The following is a 25,002-nucleotide window of genomic DNA, read 5'->3' as shown; positions in this document are numbered from 1 at the left end:
CCCGCGTACCGCAAAAAATAAAAAATAAATAAGCCCAGCAAGGACTTCCCTGGAAGTCCAGTGGTTAAGACTCCACGCTCACAATGCAGGGGCACGGGTTCCACCCCTGGTCAGGGAACTAAGATCCCACATGCCACACAGCGAGGCCAAAAAATGAATAAAGAAATAAGAAAAATAAAAAGCCAGGCAAAGGAGAGGGAAGGGAGGAAAAGAACATTCTGGCCACAGCTATGAAAGCATGAAACTGACAGAGGCATCACACAGCAGGCACAGCGAGGATCCTACAAGTCCATCAGCACCCGTGGGGGCCAAGCTCAAAGCAGGGAGGGGCGGGAGATGGGGCTAAAGAGTTGAGCGGGCTCAGGTCATAAAGGGCCTTAGACATCATGCAGAAGCACTTAAGCTTCTCGGCACGGCATGTCGGGGAAAACAACCAAGGGGCTTTAAACCAGCCTACCCCATCGAGTGTCAGAGTGCGCTTGGAGGACAGAGTGTGCTTTGTAAATTCTAAAACACCAGAGACACGAACATTTGCAGAGCGCCAGGAATAGCGCCTGGCAAACACTAAGTGCTCGGTGAATAGCAGCCGCTACTGTCATAGGAATTATTACTAAGGAATTACTAATTTTAAAGGACTGCGCTATACAAAAGCGCCTTTGCCAGTTCCATATTCTGTGGTGGGTGTATTCTTCCTCCTTTGAGTTTCTCTGGGTTGAGGCCCACACTCAAAAAAAGTTAATCACAGGAACCACTCAAAAGAGCTGGCACGACCGCTGGAAGCCAGCTGGGAACTGCGGCACCGAGCTTGTGCAGGTAAAGACCAGGTATGCGGCCGGTGGTCACCACAGGGAGGTCATCTACTGACAGGGAAACGGGCACACCTTTGCGACTCCTCCTGTCGCCTGAAACGGCAGCACTGCCAGAGATGAGGCCACAGGAGGCGAGGGGCACGAAGTGGCTGTGCAGGCCTTTCCGGGCGAGCCGACCTCTCCTCCTCGCCCTGCCCTCTGCAGTGACAGCCTCCAGGAGGCCTCCAAGACTCCACTCCAAGTCTGGGACTATCACACGGGAACAACTCTCAAAAGGCCTAAGGCACAGCACGGTATCGGAGTCCAAGGAAAAAGCAAGGCTGTCTTTGGGAATGCAGGATTTCACAGAAGAAAGTTGAGGACAGTATTATTTTCCTGTGGCTGTCACAACAAATTACCACAAACTTAGCAGCTTAAGACAACAGAAATGTATCCTGTCACAGAGCTGGAGGCAACAAGTCCAAAGTCAAGGTGTGGGCAGGGCCACGCTCTCTCTGAAGGCTCTAGGAGAGGATCCTTCCCTGCCTCTCCTAGCTCTACTGGCTGCCAGGAGTCCTCAGCCTGCCTTGGTCTGTAAAGGCATCACTCCAGTCTGTCTCCATCTTCACATGCCATCTTCCCTGTGTCTGTCTCTCTGTGCAAATTTTCCTCTTCTTATAAGGACACCAGTCACCGGACTAGGGCTCACTCTAATCCAGTGTGACCTCACTTCTCATTTTAACTTGATTCTATCTGCAAATACCCTATTTCCAAATATGGTCACATTCACAGGGTCCGCGGACCTGAATGGGGGGGGGGGGGCACTACTGAACCCAATACAAGGACAAATACCCAAGAGACACAGTCATCAATCCAAAGGTTTATTCACCGTTAAAACTACACACAGGAGCTCGAGTATTCTCACACCTCAGCTGGTTGTTAAGAATCAGAATCTATTTAGACGGAGGAGGAACCAAAATCTCAAGACCTAAAAACAACACACAAAAGTTCTACTGTCACGTGGCTCCTTTCCTTGCAGTCTGTGTTCTACAGCATGTGTTCCTGTCACTGCTAGGACCTCCTATTCTCTGCTATTCCAGAATTTTCACATCATCCTGGACCCTGACATTGGTTTTGATGAAACCTCTTATTGTTCTTCAGTCAAGCACAGTCCTAAGGACTTCCCTGGTGGCACAGTGGCTGGCTAAGAATCCTCCTGCCAATGCTGGGGACACAGGTTCAAGCCCTGGTCCAAGAAGAGCCCACATGTCGAGGAGCAACTAAACCCGTGGGCCACAACTACTGAGCCTGCGCTCTAGAGCCCGTGAGCCACAACTACTGAGCCCGCGTGCCACAACTCCTGAAGCCCACACGCCTAGAGCCCGTGCTCCACAACAAGAGAAGCCACCACAATGAGAAGCGACACACCACAACGAAGAGTAGCCCCCGCTCGCCGCAACTAGAGAAAGGCTGTGCACAGCAACAAAGACCCAACACAGCCGAAAATAAAATATAAATAAATAAATTTATTTATTTAAAGGAAAAAAAAACCCACCGTCCTACGGAGTAAAATAGGGTGCCTGGCCAACTTCAGTGACCCCCTCCAAAGTCGCTTTTCTGAGCAGTCAGGAACTCATACTGCTAACTCCCAGACCATTCTGAAAATTAAACCTTTCTGACTCGACACAGTGCATTCCAAAGTTTACAATTCTATCACTCAAACAATAGTGTTTACTATGCAACACTTACGAATAAACTGTGCTTATGAATGATTCTACTTGGAGTTAAGACCACAATTCTTAATTTTCAGTATCTCAGACTTTAGTTTCCAAACTGAACAGTGTGTAGAAATCTTGTAGTTTGTTTGTCTCTAATCTATTTTCACCAGCAGCTGATTTTATCCTAGGTGTTTTCCCCGTCATGTCTCCCATGTTTCCTAGGGCCCTGGCTGGGCTGGGTGACACATCAATCAGAGGAGGACTTTGGAGTTGTACAGCTTCCAGGTTGCACCCAGGTCGCTGCAGGCACTTAACTTAAAAAAAAAAAAAAAATTTGCTTCCTGCTGCTGACTCAAGACAGGAGTTGGCTTTGAAGCCAGAAAGTGGGAACATGGAAATCCACAGGGAGCCTCAAGTATTCTTCCTCGCCCAGGGCAAAAGCAGCAACCCAGGAGAGAATGAGAACGCCAATCAAATGGGTCAAAACCACCACGCCCCCTGCAGAAACCGAGCTCGCCAGCGGACGCAGACTGCCCCGGCCACTTTGCTCACTCCACCAACTCCTCGCGGCTGAAGAAGAGTGGGTTCCTTGCAGCTTCCCCAGGGGGCCGAGGAGTTTCGCAGAAGAGAGCCTGCCGGTCTCGGGACAAGCCTGCCGGCAGCTCCTCCTCCTTTCTGGCCTCGCTCCTACGTGCAGCCACTGTCACCTCCCAGACCCCACGATCCGACCCCCAGGACACCCCGAGCAGTCTCCTCAGAGCCCAGGTCACCCCTCCCCAGACCCCGACTCCACCGCAGCCCAGCGGGCCGAAGCGCCCACCTGACCTCTGACCTCTGACCCCGACCCGGGTCCCCGTTACACCCACCTGCCCGGGACCTTGCTGTTGCTGCGCTTCCAGAACTGCTTCCTGGCCCCGTCGCTGGCCATGGCCTCTCCTCATCCCTCAGACCCGCAGCCCCGACACCCCGAGGGCGGCCAACCCGCCCCGGCGGCCCTTTCCTGTACCCCGGGCGGCCCCCTCACTGATCCCGGGATTCCAGAGAGTAGAGCCGAGAGGCTCTTCCGCCTCCCTCCGGAAGTTGTAACTCCGCGCACCCGGAAGTCCCGCCTCCGACCCAGGCGCGCGTGATGGACGCGAGGGTGCCTGACGTCACTAAAAGGCGCCTAAGGGGCGGTGCCGCGGAGGAAGCGCAGCTGCCGGGTCGTCCTTCTAACTGCCCTCTTCTTAGGCCTGGTGTCCGGCCCAGGGTTCTCCTACTGCGCGAAGTGGCAGGACAATGGTCCTAACCCGAGGGCGAGGCGACGCCGAGACCGAAAGCACCCCGCTGCGGGTGGTGGTCGAGGAGGTGTCTGTCGCCCGCACTTGCTAGGGATCGGTAAATACCAAGTGGCTGACTTACCGCTGCAGTCAGTGCAGCCAGGTGAGAACCATGAGGAAGTGGTCCGGGCTTGTGAGGGGCACGGGTGGTGGGGTCCGGGGAGGGGGCAGGTGGGTCGGGGAAGGAGGGGGTTGGCAGGCTTCGGCTGAAGCGTGAAGATTCCCCCACCGGAGCCTTGGCCGCGGGCGGCTGTCGGCGCTTGAAACGTGCAGGTAAAATACACCCAGGACTTCAGTACCAAAGAAGGAATGACGACGCTGATTTTTATGTTGAGTACATGTTGAAGTAAAATATTTTGTGTATTGGATTCAATAAATGTATTGCTAAAATTATTTTCACATTCCTTTTTTTCAAAGTAGCTACCAGAAAATTAGAAGTTACGTATGTGGCTGCATTATATTTCTGTCGGCGGTAGACGTAACCCGAGAGGTCAGGGACCGGCATTTCAGAAGGGAGCGCAGTGCGGCTTTGGGGAGCCGCTTGACAGACGCGTGCCAGTTCTTGATGATATTTTCTGATTAAAGTTTTCCGTGCCTCCTCACTTACGATAAGTAACACTGATGTAGTACTTGCTGGACGCAGGGTATTGCGCTAGGTACTTTACGTGTATTATCTCAGTCGTATGCCAACCAGCGCCTCAGTAAAGGCCACCCCCGGCCCTCAGAGCAGAGTGCGTGGCTCTCTCAGATCCCTTGCAACACTGAGTTTTCTATCCTGTCTTGTAGTAGCAGAGGCTTCCCACAGCCCTTGTCCCTGCCCTGGAACATTTACTGCCTGTCTTTCTTCCCACGGAGCCCGTAGGGTACTGCAAGATACTGCTGGGCGGGTGAGACCTGTGCCTTCTGCTTCCACAGCTAACGCAGGAAGCGTTTGTTAAACGGATGACAACCATGGGAGCTCTCCAGGGATCCCCTTCTGTCGCAGCCACAGAATCTCCCTGAGGTGATTGCAGTGGGTCCTTGGGGAATCCCCTGCTGACAGAACCTCAGTAGACGCTCAGGGCTACGATGCTGCACAGCCTGAGGAACTGTCCCGGCATCCTGTCCTTTCATGACCTCAGTGAATCTCCAGCGATGTCCTGATAAAGCCTCAGTGGACCTTAGGGACCCCTTCCTGGACATAGCCTCAGGAAGCCTCCTGGGATCCTTGGCTAGTGGGGCTCAGGAAGGCCCCAGGGATCTCTTCCCAGTATACGGCCCGGGGCCTCCCCAGAGGTCTTCCTCAGCGATCAGCTCCTGACAGCCTCAGGGATGCCCTGCCAACGGGATTTTCCCCAGCTCAATTTAGCTTCTTGCAAGAATCAGTGAGTGGGGTCGCAGCAGAACTAAGATAGTAGCGTTTAGAAAGGGAAGATTGACAGCAGTCAGCGAGCGACTGATTGGATGTAATTATAACATCTTAGGTTTGGTTGCTCCCCGTAGCTTACCTAATGCTTTCCTGTCTCCTGTCTCTTAGGGGAGGGAGTTAGTTACAGGGAGACTAAGATTGACTCGAAGGCTTCAAGACTATCTGAGCAAAGGATTACTAGTACCACCGGCGGAAACCTCAAAGCAAGCAGTGCGCCTGTTTGCAGCCAGGTTTATGATTGGTTTAGGACATGTTGGGTTTGAGGTCGGATGTCAGGCCTCAGCCAAGCACTAGGTTAGAGGACATATTGGTCTCCAGGTGAGGAGACGGGGTTACACAGGGGAGGACAGGCCAGGGCAAAGTCCCAAGACCGGTGGGGCGGGCATAGGTCAGCATCAAGAGCGACGTAATCAAAAAACATAGTCAAGTAGGAATCTCCAGAAATGGGTTCAGGCGGGGGTGTGTGGTAGAGATGGATGTGAGGGAGTATCTGGAAGAAGGCCAGTCGTGTAAGCCGGAGTCCTGCAGAGGTAGAGTTGAGGAACGGGACCCACGCAGGAGTCAAACAGGACGTGTGCATGAGCACAGAGAGTGAATGAGTGAGCCTTCATAAGAGGCTTCCTTTCACTGAGATTCAGGCTATGTAAAAACCAAGGACATACCATTTCACGCTTAACAAACAATTTAAAAATCTCTCAGTGCCAAAATCGATGAGGGTGTGGACTTATGAGCAGTACATAAATCAGTGCACCGATTCACTGCCGGTGGGAGCATAAGTTCATCCAGTCACTTTGGACAGCCGTCTAGCAATTTCTTGTAGTTAAAGGTGCGCATACCTTACAAGCCAGGTGTGTACCCTAGAGCCACGCGCCTGTGTGCAAAGACAGGAACGTTCTTTGCAATGTTGCTCCTGGGGAAAGCTGATCAATTACACATAGTTTTCTGGAGAATGCTACAGGATAGTAAAAATGAATGTTACCCACATGTCAACATGAATGGATTTCACAAGCAATGATGAGTGAAAAAAAGTTGAATGTGAATGCATGTAGCATGATACCACTTAATTCCCTTTTTTTAGAGTAAAAAAATACTAAAAGCTAAATTCAGGAGTGTGGTTGCCTCTGGGTGTTGGTGGGGACTTTGATCAGTGAGGAATTTACAGAGAGTTCAGTTGTTTTATGCTTTATTTCTTAAGGCAGATGGACTGTGTTCAGGTGTTTGTTTTATTCTTTATGACTTTTTGCATGTATAAATTGTTTCATAATACATGAAAATGTAATTACGGAACTCTCACCCTGTTGTGCACTGAGCTACCTCAAGCGCTTTTTGGAAAAGGCAAGCATAAATGCTGAAGTAATGAAGGAACAGCGCTGAGGCTTGGAGGAGTCAGGTCCACTGTTAGGTTTGCAGCTATTGTTTCAGGTTGAGTAGCTATGACGGGACAAAATGCAACCCGGAACGTCGTTGCCGAAGCCAGGGGACAAGAGGAAACTGGGTGCTGCCTAACAGGTGGGGGTTAAGGATGGCAAGATCTGTGGTGCAGGCTGGGTTCCCCAGGAAGCAGATTGTGAGGCAGATATTTCCATGCAGATGGCTTACTGGGGAGAAGTTAAACTGGGAGGGGCTACAGTGGAACATGGGGCCAACCCCGAAGGATGGCCCCCAGAGATGTCTTGAGATGAGCCGGTGGAGCCTTTGCACAGCTGCATGGACGAGTCACTGAATGTGGGCTGCCCCCTGAGAAGGTGCGTAACCTCGGGAGAGGAAGTGCCTTCTGCCGAGGTCAGGTCCCAAGGAGGTGCTTATCTCCAAGCCATCAGCAGCCAACGCTGCCAGCAACTGAGGGGAATGAGAGCCTTCGTCTTCCAGGAGGAGTCTGGGCCGTGTGACGCAAGCGCGTCTGCGGCAGCCCGCCCTCTGCCGCACGCAGATCTGCTGGCTTCACGTAAGTTCACTGTCTAGGAAGACGTCTCCAGGATTCTGGTTGGTCCCTTTTCTGGATAAACTTCCAAGAGGAAGGTTGACGACGTGATCCCGGAGCCACAGCAGTCACCGTCCCTCCACCATCACCTGTTGTAGACGCCCTCCCGCTGCCAACACTAACCCTGCCCCTACCTGGTAGCACCTCTGCTGCTCTAGGTCACTTACCTGTTGGAGTGATCCAGACCCTCATCCTAGAGGCCTCGGAGCCGCTGGCCGCTGACGGTGCCCCCCTCAGGCCACGGCTGCTCTACTCGCCCACATGCCGTTAATGCTGGTCAGAGAAACGCCCCAGTGGCTCCTGTAGGTGCCACACGTGACCTTGCTGCCCTCACCACACAGGAGCACCCCTGCCTCCCCCACGGTGAGGAGGAGACCCCTCTCCTTGCTTGCTAGTTTCCTGGCACAAGGAGCCCCCAGTGAGTGAACTTAAAGTTCAGTGAGACTCTCGCTGTGTCCTTTTCTGAAAGCATTCGCACTCTGGGATTCGGGACCTCTAGAAGAGGCCAGAATGGTGAGAACAGGAAACACAAATTCCCCTGAGAGTGATGACAGTTGGGGCCCCCTGCTCCCACCCCTGGCTCCTGCACCCACGCCTTCACTTGGAGGGGCCACGGCACCATGCAGGGCCGACACCACGTCTTGAAGGGCGGCACCCCAGGTTTCATCGCTCTGTCAGGGCACAGCCTCGGGGGGGCGCAGAGCCATGGGCTCACTACCACCACCTCCTCGGCTGTAAAGTGGGACCCTTGGGCCAGTGCAAGGCTGTGCACGGTTTCCTGTGGATGCATCGAACAGTCTGAGACCCACACACGGGATACATGTGTTCCAGTCATACACAAACGGAGACCAGACCAGAAAATTCCCTGAGCAGACAAAACCAGTTTAGTCACACAAGCAAAGCTCAATTTAGCTTATTTTCCAAGACAAGCGAGGCGAACGTGACCTGGGTCACTTCTTGTTTATTCTTCTGCGAATCATAAGCGAAACTGAAATTGTTCCCCAAAATTGATATGAGGAAACCACTAACCAGTTCCTTTCATTTAACAAAATTGTAACCAATCACTGTGAAGAATAAACACTCACTGCCTCCAGACTATGTAAGCTGCTTTATAACATACTGTGAGCCTCATTCCACGTGGTCACGGGGCACCTCTGCTGGCCCGCTTGGATCACCTACCTGCCACCCCTGAACCAATCTGTGTGGCCTGGAAATGCCACAGCAGCCTGGTCAGTGAGCATGCCCCTTTGTAGCTAGCCGTGGAGGCGTGGCCTGGGCGCTGGGGAGAGACCTCAACACCTCCTGCCGTACCAGCACCACCTACAGCAGGGGCCATCTGACAGAAACTGATTTGACGACCTAAATGTGCTGCTTGGTTTGTCATTACATTGTTAATTGGACAAAATATATGCCATGTCTGATAACAGTATTAATACACGGAAATCTTATAAATGAGGAAGTAGAAGACCCCAAGGGGGAACAGCCTGATTTCGTAATTAAGTATATATTTTAAATATATACATCAAAGGACATATTCAAAGAGGAAATACAAGCGGTAAATGAACAAATGAAAATGGGACTTTTTTTTTTTTTTGGCTGTGTTGGGCCTTTCTTGCTGCACGCAGGCTTTCTCTAGTTGCAGCGAGCGGGGGCTACTCTTCGTTGCAGTGCACAGGCTTCTCATTGCGGTGGCTTCTCTTGTTGTGGAGCACAGGCTCTAGGCTCACAGGCTTCAGTAGTTGTGGAACGCAGGCTCAGTAGCTGTGGTACACGGGTTTAGTTGCTCCGCGGCATGTGGGATCTTCCCGGACCAGGGCTCGAACCCATGTCCCCTGCATTGGCAGGCGGGTTCTTAACTACTGTGCCACCAGGGAAACCTGAAAATGGGACTTTTTAGTAGTTTTTTAAGTAAAAAAATAAATACCACTTATCAATAGACCGGCAAACATGGAAAGGATGATGTGAATCACAGTGCCAGGAAGTGGTGTTGGTGGGAGTGTAAACAGGTGGGTGTCCCATAGGCGAAGTACAAGTTCACAAGATGAAGCAAAAGCCCTGTGAGTACACATATGCTCTGATGCTCCAACTACTCTCCTAGGAATTTATCCTAAGGAAATGGTTGGACAAATGAACGAAGATACATACATGCTCTGACATTACTGAAAACAGTAAAAAGTTGGAAACAATCTAAATGTCCCGCTGCAAATGAAACGGGTTAAATGAATTATGAGACAACCAGTGTAACACAGTACAGCCATTAAAAATGGTGACCTCCATCTTCATTTTTTTTAACAAGGTTCACAATTTATTGTTAAGTGTTGAGAGTCAGGTTACAAGTTTTATTGGAAAAAGTTTAACGTGTAGACCCAAAAAAAAATTCTAGAAGGTCATTGGGTTAGTTAAGATGTTTCCGGATGAAGAAAACATGATTCAGCTGATTTAAACACTAAAGGGGATTGATTGGTTCAGTGCCTAGAAAGTCCAGGTACGAGAAAGGCTTTTGACACGGTCCAATGCGGGCTGCAGACCCATTTCTCTGCAGTGGTCTGGATTCTGTGCCCCTTTGTGGGCAGACTTGGTCTCAGGCTGGCTTCCCTCATAGTCACAGCTTGGCTGCCAGCAGCCACCAGGGCCACAGGCGTCCTTGTTCACAGCCAGGGGAGTGAGAGAGAGTTCTGTTTCCCAGAGCGTCACTCCAATGGCGCCATCCCTGAACCCATCACAGTGGCCAGGAGAATGCCTGCACCGCCCAGCTGGGACTTAGCTGCCTGCTCTTCCTTAAGCCATCACTTGGTAAAGGAGGGTAGCCTTACTCTGCACTTACTGGGATTTGTGTTCAAATTTTTTTTTACCAATAGACAGGGAAAATAAAGTAGGAAGACCCCTGCTATAAACTGCTCTATTTCTACGTAATGTTTTATAGCCAAAAATAAGTAACTGTCACCTATATCCTGCTAACCTGCAAAAAAACACCTCCTCCGCCCTCCTGCCTGCCCTGCTGTCCTGCTCTACGCCAGCCAATGGGAGTGTTCCCGTGTCACACCTGGGTTGCTCACTATCTCTCCGAAAGAGGTGCAGTCTGGACGCCATTCCCCAAGCAGTGTCTGAGCCCACCCTTGCTCACTGCAGCTGCTCAGAACATTTGCTGGTTGAATGGACGGCTGTGGAGAGGCTGACGCCCTGCACGGCGCTCCCTCCAGTACTCCCACACCCCCAGAGGAAGGCAGAGGCTGGGAGAGGCTGGTGGGCTGATGAGTCTGCCTCCTGGATCCAAGATTGGGGTGAACGTTACACTCCAGAAACTTCAATCTGATCAGATACACGGGGAGGAAAGGCAGTCGGAAGAAGAGCCTAGCCAGGACAGGCACAAAACGCTCTGAGGGCACTGGGAGCAGGGCAGTGTTGTTGCTGTCCTTTACATCCAGATGCTTAGTGGCCCAGAACAAAACTAAAATTCCGGAATCCAGTCTTCATCCGCCCAGTTCTGTGATTCCAGCAACAAGCCCCAAGGCTCAGGGATGCACCGTGGGGTCTGCACTGGCCATTCCTCGCCATCCTCCCGCTTCCTGGATGACCTGCAGGTGTGACTGGTTCTCCCAGAGAAGGGCGGTGGCTGCCCAGCCAGATCCCCCTGGGACATCGCAGGCGGCTGGGGACCAGCCCTTCTGGGGCAGTTAGGCTCACTAGTGATAGATCTGTAGGCAGCCCCAGGGCACAGCTGCTGTGAAGTGACCCTATAGCACCACCCAAGGGACTTCTGCACACTTCAGTCCCTCCATCACTGCATGTCCCAGGGCAGGGCTGGGCAGGGTGCAGACCGGACCTGGGGTGGAGGAGAGGAGCCCCAGGGGACAACCCCAGGGCGGGCTTCTGTGCAGGAATCCCCGGTCCACCTCCTGGAGCAAAGCAGGCACAGTCCTTCCCAGCTCTCCCCTGGCTTCCCACGTCCGTCCCTCCCCCTCCACACCCAGCCTCCAGATCTTCCCAGACCCGGGGAAGCAAAGAGATTCTGCTGGAGGCTAATTTCCTCCGTGCAGCATTTTCCAGCCGTCTCTAGATGGCGCAGAATGAAGCAAAGATTTGGGCCACCCGGCAGGCCAGGGATAAGCCGGGGGCAGAAGTAAGGAGCCTATGAGGCTGCTTGGGGTGGTACCTGGTCAGGAGGAATGCGTCCATATTTGAAGTGAGATGCCTGGACAGAGTTCCGGGCGCCCTTACCAAAATCCTCCCTGTCTTCCCAGGTCCAGCAACCTGCTCTGTGTCCCTGGCATAGGGGCAGCCCCGGAGCCCAAGGCTGGACACAGCCCACCCCGGCCTTTAACACTAGGCAGCATGTGGAGGGTGGTGGCCGGCAGGGCAGAAGCCCAGGCCAGCAAAGGTGGGCAGAGAGGGGTCTCTGGCAGGAGTCCATGATGCCAGGCGCCCTCCCAGCTGATGGGCCTGGCGACACTCTCTGGGCCCCAATGCCGCCTGCGGTGCCTCCTCTGCGCCCCTCTTGGCTGCAGTTGGTGAGCTCCTGCGGCGCGCTGTCTGTGCACGCCAGCTCTGCTCCGTCCCCATCGCTCGGGCTGCGGGGACTCGGGGGCTTTCTGGTGCCCCCCTGCCCCCGTCCCAGGGCCTGGAACACTTTCACCCCTTTCTCCGAGGCCCAGTAAATCTTGGCCATGGCAGGATTTGCTCAAAGGGAGAGGACTTGCTCCCCAACCAGGCTCCATGGCTTATAAATACCAGTCTAGGAGAAGCATCTCCCCTTGGGCAGGAGCTGGCTTGCTAGGACAGGGAAGGGAGGGAGGGGGGAAGATGCCCGAGCAAGTCCCAGTTCTCTCGGGCCTCGCCTTCCCGGTCTATAAAATGGTGTCATAATCCCCACCCTCATGCCTCACAGGGTTCTTCTTAAGATCAAGGGAGAAGGGAGGGAGCTGGAAGGAAGAAGTGGGGGCAGGGAGGGAGGGAGAGTGAAGGGGAGCTGCTGAGCTGCTGAAGGGCGGCCTGCTGCGCCCTCAGCTCCACATCGCCCTGCATCCCAGCATCCCTGCTCTGGGCTCCCGGCCAAGGCGGGGTACTGAGCGCCTGTCAAGCCTGGCCAAGTGCGGCCACGCCCCCTCCCAGCCCGCGCCCCTGCTTCCTCATTTCCTCGGTCACCGCTGTCAGCCACTGACCCCAGACGCTCCTCCACGGCTGCCTGCCTCGGCCACACCCTGCGTCCACCAGGCCGGGCGTCCTGCCCATGGCCTGGCAGGGCCTGTGGGAGCCGAGACGGGCCTGAGTCACCGCACCCACAGGCCGCCCAGGTGGGACGGATGAGGAGCCCGAGGGCAGAAATCGGGAAGAGAGACTGGGCGTGTTTCCCCCAGAGGAGGAATCTGTCTGAGCTTCCTCACGCTAACCACCCACAGAGGTGGCCCCCGCCTTCCTGAGCCCTGCCCCCGGGCCCCCTCCGGCACCCCGCCATCCTGGGCGCCAGGACCCACATCCTGCCGAGCCCCCAGAGCCCCCCCAGCTCCTCTCCCCTCATCTCCTGTGTCCCTCTGAGTCATGGGCATCGCACGCTGTGTGCGGCCAGAGAGGTGGCCCCAACCCTGTGTGACCTGGACACATCCCAGCCCCTCTCTGGGCCTCACATTCCGCATCTGTGAAATGGGCGTGATAACCACACAGGCTCTTCAAAGGAGACAACACGTGGGGAGTTGCCTTGAGGAGCAAGCATCGCATCAGTGTCAGGGATTTTGATCAGTTTGGGGGCCCAGGTGGGCCTGCCTCGGGGTGGGGCCTCCAGCACTCAGGAGGTGCTCTGTGAACACTGGAGGAATCAGTTTACAGGACCCTGAAGCCCCTCCCACTTCTCAACTACAGCCCAGACTGACTTTCCTCTCAGGCTACACCCAGGCCTGCAGCCCACCAGGAATTCCTGCCCTGGCCGTGAGGGTGGCCAGTGGGGGTCGGAAATCAGCTGGCCCTGACTGGCGGGCCCCTTGCCCCCAGGGCAGAGGTGGCCGCCTGGCAAAGGAGCATCCTTTAAACGTCTTCCTATAGATCTGAGTTCACATTGTGACTCGTGGTCATGCCAGCCTCAGCCTGTTTCCTTATTGGAAGAGGAAGAGGGTAATGAAGGGGTGAATTTTTTTCTGCAGAGTGTAAACAGGAGACAAGGCAAGCTCTGTGTACCTGGCCTCAGCCCTCTCCTACTACCTGCTCCCGGGGAGGTCACAGAGTACAGAGAAAATAGCAGACAGAGGGCCGTGTGCCTGGGGCCAAGAATGTGCTTGGGAGCCTTGGACTGTCAGAGACCGGGGGATGGGGGCGCCTTCGAGTCCTCACTTCTGTACCCGCCTTTGCGGATGGGCAACTCAAGGCCCAGAAACCAGCGATATATCGAAGGCTGAGCTGGATTCAGCCCCAGAGTCCCAGACTCCCCAGCTAGCATCGTTTCTGCCGCCCCCCCACTCTTGACAGGAAGCAGTTCCCCAAAGGGGAGGAAGGACAGAAGACAGTGGGCTGGAAAGGTGATGGAAATGGCCCAAGGTCACCTGGGAGGCTGGCAGAGCAGCCTGGAACAGAAGAGGTCCCTCAGCCCCTAGCCAGGGGTCTCTGCCCATACCAGCTGCTGTGGGTCCAAGAGGCCAGAGTTCCGAATGGACGGAAAGGCGGAAACTAGCTCCCAGCAGCAGGGACCCGGCATCAGCTCTGTGCCAGGCCCCGTCCACGCATCTACTCCTCAGCCGGCCTCTAGGGCTGCACGGTGAGCAGGTGGCCCCCAGGCCCAGGTGCAGAGCACGTTCAGGGCCTGGACCCCGGACTCTGGGTGGGACAGAGCGAGGCGGGACCCCACCTCGACTCGCCGGGCAGTGCAAGGGCCACCAGCATCCAGATGACCTGGGGAGTGTGTGGGACATGCAGAATCTCACCTCCATCCCACCCCCAACTGACAGAATCAGGATCTCTGGGGTCTGTGCCTCCCCTGCCCCCAAAGGCTCTCGCCCTTGGCCTGTGGACAAGCAAGAGGCAAAGCTGGGTGTGTTCCCAGGGGAGGGGACATCCTCACAGCCCCTCCCACCAGTGGAGGAACATTGCGAGTGGGATTTTCCATGACCCTCCAGGGTCTGTCCTCAGGGACGCTCTGGTGGATATGCCGGCCCCGGCTCACGAGCAGCTGCGCCGCCCGTTCTATTTCTGCTCCAGGCCTAAATGAGGTCACCTAACCGGTGCTGCCTTAGGTGAGCCCAGCTGGAGAGCTCAGGGGCCCAGGGGCCCAGCTGCCCAGCTCCACGCCTAGGGAAGCCTGGGAAACCCGGATCGGGACAGCCCAGGGTGGCCACCCGCCTAAAACCGAAAGATTTGCCCGGGTGTGGGGCGTCGAGAGCCAAAACCAGGGCATGCCAGGCAGGCCGGGAGGGGTTGGTCACCAGGAACAGCTGGGACAGACGATCCTGGCGAGCCTGCTCTGCGGGGCGAGCTCCTGGCCGAGCTGGTGGTTGGCTGCTCCGAGGTGAGAAAGGCGGGGCCTCCTGGCCATCACGGAAGCCCAGTCCCCCCAGCCGCAAAGCCCACCGCTGGGGCAACGGCGCAGCAGCAGGCCCAGGACGGGCGCTCCATTCAGGCTGCGGAGCCAGGCTGGGACCTCCCAAGCGTCTGATGGCCCAAGATGCAGGCCATCGCAGCAGGAATGCTTAGAAGCGACTCCTAAGAGCTTCTCCCAGAGCTGCCTCAGGTTCCTCATCGCCTCCCTTAAAGCCAACCTCCAAAACCTGTGGCCAAAACCACACCAGAAGAAGCACGTGCTGCGTGCCCGGCACTGGGCCGGATACGTCGCGCTTCCTCTTACTGTCTGAACTGACACAGAGCCCTTACAGTGTGTCACGTGCTCTGCGTTTGCGATGTTACCTAAACCTCACCGCATCCCAGGAGGTGGGCTTTAGTACCTGCATTTGCAGAGGAAGAAACCAAAGCACTGAGAAATCTAGTGATTTGTCTAAGGCAGTGGTTCTCTATGGGGGGGACATTCACCAATGTCCGGACATTTTGGATTGTCACAACCGGGGTGGCTCCTGGCCTCTGCTGGGTAGAAGCCAGAGATGCTGAACATGCTACAGTGCACAGGGCAGCCCCACCACAAAGAATGAGCCGCCCAATGTCAGTGCCAAGGTGTAGAAACCAGGTCCAAGGTTCGCAGCTCCTCCCAGGCAGAGTGCAGATCTGAACCCTGAGGCCTGGGCCACTTTGCTCTACTCTCATTACACTGTGAAATCTATGCGAAATCCAAGGCCCAGGTAGGCGAGGGCAAAGTCTCAGAGCTGGCACAGGTGGACCTGGGGTTCCCTGAGGCCACCGTGACCCTGAGTCCCTCCCACCTCTCTGGTTGGGCCATCGCACCTTCCTTCAGGGCCTCCTCCTACACCACCCCGCCCTCACCTGTGGTGGGGGACCACACAAGTCCTCACCCAGCAGGGAGCCTTCCAAGAGGGGAAGGGGCACTGCTGCAATGAGGCGGCATGGTTGGCGTAGTCCAGCATTGTCCCCGGTCACGAGGACGTGGGGCCCCTGCTCCCGGCCCCCTCTCTCTTGCACCGCACGGATCCACTCCTATCTGTTCACCAAGGAGTCTGGACACGACCTCCAGCCCAGACGCACGCACACAGCTGCCTGCCGACGTCCCACAGACATCGCTGTGCCCAAACTGCTCCTCCCATGTCCTCCCACCCATGTGACAGGCACCCACCCCCAGACACAGGGTGCAGCCAACCTAGATCCTTCTGTCTCCATGCCCCCCGCATCCTGTCAATCACTGTGCCCATCATTTCTGCCTTTTGACCACCTTGACCGGAATCCATGTGTCTCTACTTTTGCTGCCACGGCCATGCTGGGGACACCCTACTCTCCCGTGTGGGCAGCTGCAGGAGGAATCAGTTTTAATTGTGGTCAAATACGCATAACAGGGACTTCCGTGTCGGTCCGGTGGTTAAGACTCCACACTTCCATTGCAGGGGGCATGGGTTCTATTCCTGGTCGGGGAACTAAGATCCCACATGCCAAAAAAAAAAAAAAAAACACAACAAAACAAACAGAAAGCATAACATGAAATTTACCATTTGAACCCCTTAAAAGTGTATGACTCAGTGACATCTAGGACCTTCACGATGTGGGGCAACTATCACCTCTATCTAGTCCCAGAAGGAAACCCTGGAGCCGTCAGCAGTGACTCCCCATTCTCCCCTCCCCAGCCCCCACCAACCACTCATCTATTTTATGTTCCTTGTGGATTTGCCTTTTCTGGACATCTCATATCAGCGGATCACACAATATGTGGTCTTTTGTGTCTGGCTTCTTTCACTTAGCATAATGTTTTCAAGGCCCATCCATGTTGCATCAGTACTTCAGTCCTTTTTATGGCTGAATAATATTCCACGGTACAGGTATGCCACATTTTGTTTACCCATTTATCTACTGATGTACATTTGCGTCATTTCCACCTTTTGGCTATTGTGATTAGTGCTGCTATGAACATAAGTGTACAAGCATCTGTTTGCGTCCCTACTCTCAGATAATTGCCAGGTCATAGGGAAACTCTATGTTTAACTTACTGAGGAACAGCCAGACTCTTTTCCATAGTGGCTTCCCCATTCTACATTCCCACCAGCACTGCACGGGATTCCAGTTTCTCCATAGCCACGCCAGCACTCGTGATTTTCCGTTTTTTTAATGATAGCATCCTAGCAGATGTAACGTGGTATTTCATTGTGGGTTTCACTTACATTTCTCTGAAGACTCATGATATTGAGAATCTTTCCATCTGTTCATGGGTCATTTGCAAATCTTCTTCAGAGAAATGTCAACATAGGTTTGATGATCAGCTTGCCCATGGTTCGTTATGTGGTGGTTGTTTCAGATCTCAGTCCTGCCATGATGACTGTGGCCTTGTGAAAGCCTTTTTTGTTTTGTTTTGTTTTGTTTTTTTTGTTTTTTCAGTATGCGGGCCTCTCACTGTTGTGGCCTCTCCCGTTGCTCCGGACGCGCAGGCTCAGCGGCCATGGCTCACGGGCCCAGCCACTCCGCAGCATGTGGGACCTTCCCGGACCGGGGCGCGAACCCGTGTCCCCTGCATCGCCAGGCGGACTCTCAACCACTGCGCCACCAGGGAAGCCCGTGAAAGCCTTTTTACAGAGCCCAACATCAGACTCTGGAGCTGGTGCTTTCTGGGAACCTGACTCAACACAACCTCACACGTGTGTCATGCTGCTCCTCCCCTACCAGTGGCAGACATCACCAGTCAACCACGGCACTTGAAAGGCCAGAGATTTTTTTTTTTTTTTTTTTTTTTTGCGGTACGCAGGCCTCTCACTGTTGTGGCCTCTCCCGTTGCGGAGCACAGGCTCCGGATGCGCAGGCCCAGTGGCCATGGCTCACGGGCCCAGCCGCTCTGCGGCATGTGGGATCCTCCCGGACCGGGCCACGAACCCGTGTCCTCTGCATCGGCAGGCGGACTCTCAACCACTGTGCCACCAGGTAAGCCCCGAAAGGCCACAGATTTATTCACTGGGCCCCAGAGACTGGGCAATTGGATTGGGTTTCTGCCCTGGAGGAGCTCATTCAAGAGGAGAAGAAAAAGAAATGAATGGACCTAGGTTTTCAGATGCTGAGGCAGGAGTCTATACTGGGGACAGTGGGCCCTAAGGAGGGTGGGGCTGGACCCAAGGGGGCACAGAGGCAGTGGATGGAATTTGGGGGGGCTGGTAAATAACACCCCTCCCACATTCTGAACCAAGTGAGAGACAGGACACGGAAGTCAAACAGAGGTCAAACTGTCAGCTTTAAAAAAAAAAAGGGCTTCCCTGGTGGCGCAGTGGTTGAGAGTCCGCCTGCCGATGCAGGGGACATGGGTTCGTGCCCCGGTCCGGGAAGATCCCACATGCCGCGGAGCAGCTGGGCCCGTGAGCCATGGTCGCTGGGCCTGCGCGTCCGGAGCCTGTGCTCCGCAACGGGAGAGGCCACAACAGTGAGAGGCCCGCGTACTGCAAAAAAAAAAAAAAAAAAATTGTCCTCTTTATTACTGATAAAGCCAGGCTGACCCAGGGTGAGATATGCTTTCACACCCACTAGGATGGCCATAATCAAAAAGGCACGCATGGGGCTTCCAGTGGTTTGGAGTCCGCCTGCCAATGCAGGGGACACGGGTTCGAGCCCTGGTCCGGGAAGATCCCACATGCCGCAGAGCAACTAAGCCCGTGCGCCACAACTACTGAGCCCGTGAGCCACAACTACTGAGCCTGCTCTCTGGAGCCCGCGAGCCACAACTACTGCAGCCCGCGCACCTAGAGCTTGTGCTCTGTAACAAGAGAAGCCACCTCAACGAGAAGCCCACGCAGTGCAACAAAGAGTAGCCCCCGATCGCCGCAACTAGAGAAAGCCCGCGCGCAGCAACAAAGACCCAACGCAGGCAAAAAGAAAAAAAGAATGGAGCACCGACACAGGCTACAACATGATGAATCTTGAAAACGTTACTCAAGGTGAAAGAAGCCAGTCACAAAAGGCCACATACTGTATGATTCCATTTGTATGAAATATCCGGAATAGGCAAATTCGTAAGAGACTGAAAGCAGATTAGTGTTTGCCTAAGGCTGGAGGTAGGGAAGGGAAGGAAGCGACTGCTGAGGGGTAGGAGGTGTGGACAAAGAATGTCACCAGGATGCTGTGACCATCAAGCTCTCAGCCGCTGCAGCTGCCACCCCACCCCCCTAGGTGCACCCCAAGGGGATTCAGGATGGAGAAAATCAGGACACTGGCCCTAGATAGCTAAGGTGCCTATCAAAGGGGTGATTTCAATGAGCCCAGACTCTTGTATCTTCCCATACATAGAAAAGTGCTACATTCATTAACTTAGATGTCTGGTTTTCTTTAATTAGCAGTAATCTTTTGATGTCTGACTTTTTTTTTTTTTTTGCGGTATGCGGGCCTCTTACTGTTGTGGCCTCTCCCGTTGCGAAGCACAGGCTCCGGACGCGCAGGCTCAGCGGCCATGGCCCACGGGCCCAGCTGCTCCGCCGCATGTGGGATCCTCCCGGACCAGGGCACGAACCCGTGTCCCCTGCATCGTTAGGTGGACGCTCAACCACTGCGCCACCAGGGAAGCCCTGATGTCTGACTTTTGATGTCTGATTTTTAGGTTGTGCATTTTCTTCGGTCGACAGAGGTTTCTTTATGGGTGATGAAAATGTCCTAAAATTGATTATGATAAATATGCTAATAAACAGTGGACTGTATACTCTACACGAGTGAATTATATGTACGTGAACTGTATCTCAGTGAAGCTGTCACTAAAAAAGCAAAGCTAGGCCATAGGATGTGACCTAGATGTGGGATGGGGCCCCACCACCCTTAGCCAGCAACTTTCTCTGGGCCCCCGTGACCCTGTTACTTTTGTCCACTGGGAAGAAAAAAAAAGCACAACCTAAAAGCTGGGAATTAAGTTTTATTCGGTGGGCTGACTGAGGACTTAAGCCCAGAAGACAGCCTCTCAGGTAGCTCTGAGGGACTGTTCCAAGGACTGAGGTAAGGGAGAAGCCAGGCTATACAGGAGGTTTTGCAAAACAGCAAAAACAAAAAACGAAGGTAGTCAAACATCAAAAGATTACTGTTGATTAAAGAAAACCAGACATCTTAAGTTAATGAATGTAGCACTTTTCTATGTATGGAAGATGCAAGAGTCTGGGCTCATTGAAATCACTCCTTTGATCTGCACCTCAGCTACCTGGGGCCAGTATCCTGTTTTTCTCCATCCTGACTGCCCTCGGGGTGCACCACGGGGAAGGCTGCAGTGGCCAAGCGGCTTGATGGCAGCAACAGCCTTTGTTTACTGATACGGCAGGCAACATATTTTGTCCATGCTTTGCTCAACCCAGACTCTCCCACTCCACCCCCACCCCCCCACCCGCCTGGGGCTGTGGCTCCCACGTGCTGACCGCCTGCTCCCGCTTCCCTCCTGCTTCCCGTGGGGGGGGGGCTGGCACCCTGGACTCTGAGACTGGGCCTCTGTGTGTGATCACCCAGGCTCCATTGGCTCTGGCTCCTATCCCAGCTGAATCCATTTGCATGTAGTACATTCCTGTCCATTATTTTCTCCTTGCCTCTCTAGAAACTTCTCCTTTATGGTTTTCTCTCCCCCGTTTGGGGCATATATACCTACTCACTGCTGCTATGTACTCGTCCATCTCTATCGTTGAATAATGACTTTTTAAATCCAGCTTGACGTCTGTGATTTTACGTTAGTCGTCACAGATGGGCTGGTCTCTGAATGTCCCTGGCCTGCATCTGGGCCTTGTTGCCCTGACAAATGTTTTACGTTTGGGGTCGGAATTAGTTGCCAATATTTAAAAATCACAAGGTTACACACACACACACACACACACACACACACACGCACAAACACACACACACACACACACACACACACACACAAATGTGCGTTTCTGGCTTCTCTTGGAAGCTTCATGTTCCTACATGGAGCTGGAGGGGCCTGTCACCTTTTGACGGGAAGGTGCTGTCTGGTGTACCCCAGTCTCCACTGCGCCCTAAGGTCTGCCGCAGTCAGTATTCCTATATGCAACCCCTGATTTAATCTCAATTTTATCTCAAATCGAAATTGCTCCATTGACTCTCCTGTGCTTGCATTTTCGTTCATTCATTCAGCGAATATTTATTGAATACCTACACTTTGCCAGGCTCTGTTTGGGCACCAGGGATACAAAAATGAAAAAGACAAGGCCCCTGGCGTCATCCACCTCCCAGTCTATGCCCATCACCTCTCATGCCTCTTCATAGCCTCACCACCCACCTTTTACTCCTGCTGATGCAGGACAAATAACCTTCCCCCTCCAGGCTCAGCTGCGCTGGGTGCTGTCTTTCTGCCCCAGGTCTCTCTCACACCAGGCACATCCAGAAGAAAAAGGCCGGGACTTCCCTGGCGGTCTAGTGGTTGGGACTCTGTCTTTCCACTGCAGGGGGCACGGGTTCGATCTCTGGTCTGGAACTGAGATCCTGCAAGTCACGTGGCACGGCCAAAAAAAATAAAGGCTAGACTCTTGCAAATGCAAAACCCGAAGTCAGGAGGGGACCCTGGGGGTGAAAGTGGGGTGGCCAATCCTGAGGCTCAACCCACCGGGCTCCTGGAACCTGCATGATGGAGAGTGATCACGTGGATGTGTGGCCAGCAGCCCCATGACCGGTTCAGGCCCCTGCTCCTGTGCCCAGGCCCTCTCCCCCGAGTAAACTGCATGCTCGCAAGCCTTGGTCTCAGGCTCCACACTGGCTTTCCCAGTGTACCCGGGGGGTGGGGTGGGTAGTGATCAGGCTGAGATGGAGATGCCATCAGAATTCCCGAGGTACAATGACAATGGGGAGTGAATAATCAGGACGATCCGGGAGGATGTCACCGAGTCGTCCTTCCAGCAGGATCTTAGGCCACAGAGCAGGTCACCAGGGGCCCCAAGGGGAGGAAAGGGTGTTGATCTCCCCAGCTTCACCCTTTCCACTTCTGTTTCCAGAGCAGCCTCTGCCAGAGGTACACCTTTGAGATCTGTGTTTTAATCCATCCAAGACTCTTTGTGTAACTGAAACAGGAGGGAAGCGGGCAGGGCACAACCTTTGAAAGAATGACACAGCCCGAGGACATGACATAAACTGATTAGAACCAAATGGGTCCAAGATGGCGGACGAGTTGACTTCCACCACACCTTGAGCCTCAGTTTACGCTCATTGTAACCCATCAGCACAGCTAAATGACGCACCCACGGGCGCCATGACAGTTCTAAGTTGACCCTAAGGATCGAAAGGTGGGCGGTGGCCCAATTCCTGGAAATCCCCGCCCCTTCCAGAAAGAGCTGGAACACTCCTCCGCTCATTAGCCTGTGAAATCACCCACCACTCTAAAGACTGACAACCCCATAGCCTGGCGCCTTTCTCACCTTCTGAGGTGGCCCACGCTCTGTCTGTGGAGTGTGTTTCTCTCTAAATAAATCCAATTCTTACCTATCACTGAATTCTTTCTGCAATGAGACATCAAGAACCTGAGCTTCATTAAGTCCTGAAACCAGGTGTGTGATCTCAGTTGGAAGACTGTGGGTTTTGGCCTTGTTCGAGTCCCAGCCGCGTGGGCTCAAGTCCCAATCTGGGTTTTGATTGGGTTCGAGTCCTGGCACGTTGGTTCAAGTCGTGCACTTGAGGTGCACAGTTTCATAACCACGGTCAACCAACACATAGTTTCCATGACTGTACTCATATCTTATATACATATAATGATTGGGGGTCCAGCACGAAGCCTTGCCTTGTGGAGCTCACATCCCGGCGTGGACGATGGGCCTTAAATGAACAAGCACAGAAATATCTAGAACAGCCTCAGGTGGTGATAGATGTTTCATGAAAAATAGAGAGGCAGGGGATGGAGCTTGACTAAGGGAGGGGGCAGATGGGACAGTCACTCTCATTGGACACTTAAGCAGGCTGGAAGGAAGAGAGATCAGAGCCATGCAACCAGCAGAGAGTTGAGGGTCCAGGGTCAGGAGAAAGCTCTGAGCAAAGGCCCAGAGGTAGGGTCACGTTTGGCTGTTCAAGAAATGAGAGACCAGTTGCCCCGGGGAGCTGAGCCAGGAACAGGAGCGGGGGGTTCCTGGGGGCAGAGGGGAGGAATTAGGAAGAAATCTGGACTTCCACTTAAAAAGGATCCCTCTGGCTGCTGAGTGAAAGCTGGAAGATCAACATGTTCTAGGAGTTTTGTTGGACAGCCCTTTCCTTCCCTGGTGTATTTATCCTTCTAACAGGGTTCGATGCAATTGTTAATCTCAGCTCCCAAAATCACAGCGGTTTCCTGTAAGGAGTCCGGCGGATAAGATGCAGGACTTAAACATTTCCCTAAACCTAGACAGTCTGCCCAAGTCCCTTCACCTTCACCCTGAATGGCAGCCTAGCAAGCAAAGGACCCGAGCTGCCTCTCACCCCAGACACGAAAACAGAGCTCCGGGGGCCCTGGGACTTTAAGGCATCTGAGAAAGGGTTTAAAGTGTTCTTGTTCATCTTTCGGTTTGGTTATCTGAGGAGTTTTGGAATGTTTCCGTAACAAAAACAGATCTTACAGGCACTCTCTGATTCCTGATATGGGAGTCTGCCTTTAGAAACAGACCGTGCATATGTTTTAGCTCAGATAAAGCAGCGCTCAACTCCCAGCTCGAGTAGCAGATTGTCCCCCTGAGCCTCTAAATCGGGCGCAATTAGCTTTATCTCCAAGGAATGCGGTGAACCGGGTCCCGGCCGCCCCAGAGCAGGCTGTCAGTTAACGGTGGGCATCATTGCCACTGCGGGGCTTTGTGACTTCCCTCTGTCTCCTGGCTGAGTTCTGCAGATTGTGAAAGGCATGCCTCTCTGAAGACCTTCGTCCTTCCCGCTTCGGCCCACGGGGAGCTTGGTTCAGGAGCCCTTGCCCAGCTCTGCTCCGGGGGTTGGGTCCCTGCACCTGCCAGTACCTGGCACACAGTAGGGCTCAGTGAGCCTGAGTCAGAGGAACGGCTGCTTTCCTGGACTTCTGCAGGGGCTGCTGCCCCTCTCTGATCTCAGTGTCTCCATCTGTCAAGGGGGTGGAGAGAGCTGGTCCAGATTCCCTGACCTGAGCCCCGCGCCCTAAGTTCATGGCTCATATGCCCTCCTCCTCCCTGCTTTTCTGTCTTCTGCTGCACAAACCGTGTGCGCGAGGGTACAGCTCTCCAGCTCGCCTTTTATTTGGTCTCCTTCCCACCTGTCCTTCCATGTACGGTGTCCTCCGGCCAGCCATCACTGCCGGGTTTGTCTTGGTTCTGCAGTAGCCGATTTCAATCATCCTCTAAGGTGGGCTGGCAATGCATGTTGTTTCTACTGATTCTTCTTCCCTTTGTTTTTTGGGGTTTTGTTTTGGACTCAAGAGTAGATTCTTTGTTTGTACGGCAGAACTTCTGGACTGAACCCAGATTGTGTTTGTTTATTCTTCATCTTTAAGATCGTCTTTCCTCCAGAAGGTGTTATTTGCATTCGCCTGGGTTTGGCAGAAGCAGGCTTTCTCCTTCTACTTGGGGTGCAGGCCCATTCCCTGACTCCTGTCCCCGGTTCATGGAACTGACCGTTGCCCTCCCCCACCCTGTGGCTGAATCAGATCACCTGTCTCCCAAGGCTTTGCAATTTCCTCTTATGTTTTACAGACCTCTGATATCAAAAGGCAAATGCACATGCCAGGTATGCCACCCAGCCTCTCCTGATCCATTTGAAGACCATAGTCGAGGGCTCTCCTGTGCAAGCATCACCTCCGTTGTGTCCCCGGCAGCGCTGGACACAGGGTCACGTGCTCCCCACCCCACATCCCACTGCACCCGACCAAAGGCCACTCAGCCGGGCTGCATGCTGGGCCATAGATGCCACTGGCTGGGAACCTCCCAGGGTCCTCCTCCCCCAGGCCCCAAGGCTGGACACTGCAGCAGCTCCCACCCCCGAGGAGTCAAGGCCGTACTAAGTGGACTCTGCTGCTGACCTGGGGACGCAGGCTCACATGCAGGTGCCCCTCCCACCGCCCTCACTGAGCTCTCCCCGCCTCTGAGGACCCCAGCCAGCCAGCCAGCTTTCCTCCAGGTGCAGAGATGGGAGCGGAGTCTCTGCAGAGTTCACCCCCCGGGAGCTGGCCTTTTCCCCAGCACAGTCTGCTGCTAAGCAAACAGCATCCCCCAGGCGAGGCAGGCCTGTGCTCAGGGCCTCTGGGCCTGCTCCCCACGGGGAGGGAAACCCA

At 54.1% G+C, this 25,002-nt stretch overlaps 1 protein-coding gene across 1 annotated transcript in view; it reads right to left on the bottom strand.

Annotated features, from left to right (window-relative positions):
• Positions 1-3,575, bottom strand: part of TBC1D22A (TBC1 domain family member 22A) — a 314,302-nt gene extending 310,727 nt beyond the window's left edge. The window contains exon 1 of the mRNA XM_060025836.1: positions 3,373-3,575. Within this exon, the coding sequence (XP_059881819.1) occupies positions 3,373-3,434 (62 nt within the window). The 5' untranslated portion in view covers positions 3,435-3,575. The remainder of the gene's footprint in view (positions 1-3,372) is intronic.
• Positions 3,576-25,002: the final 21,427 nt, after the last annotated feature.

This window comes from Delphinus delphis, chromosome 11 (assembly GCF_949987515.2).
Source record: "Delphinus delphis chromosome 11, mDelDel1.2, whole genome shotgun sequence".
In the NCBI taxonomy this organism is placed as follows: Eukaryota; Metazoa; Chordata; class Mammalia; order Artiodactyla; family Delphinidae; genus Delphinus; species Delphinus delphis.
The sequence above is the reverse complement of the archived record's forward strand: the minus strand, read 5'-3'. Positions and strand labels throughout refer to the sequence as shown.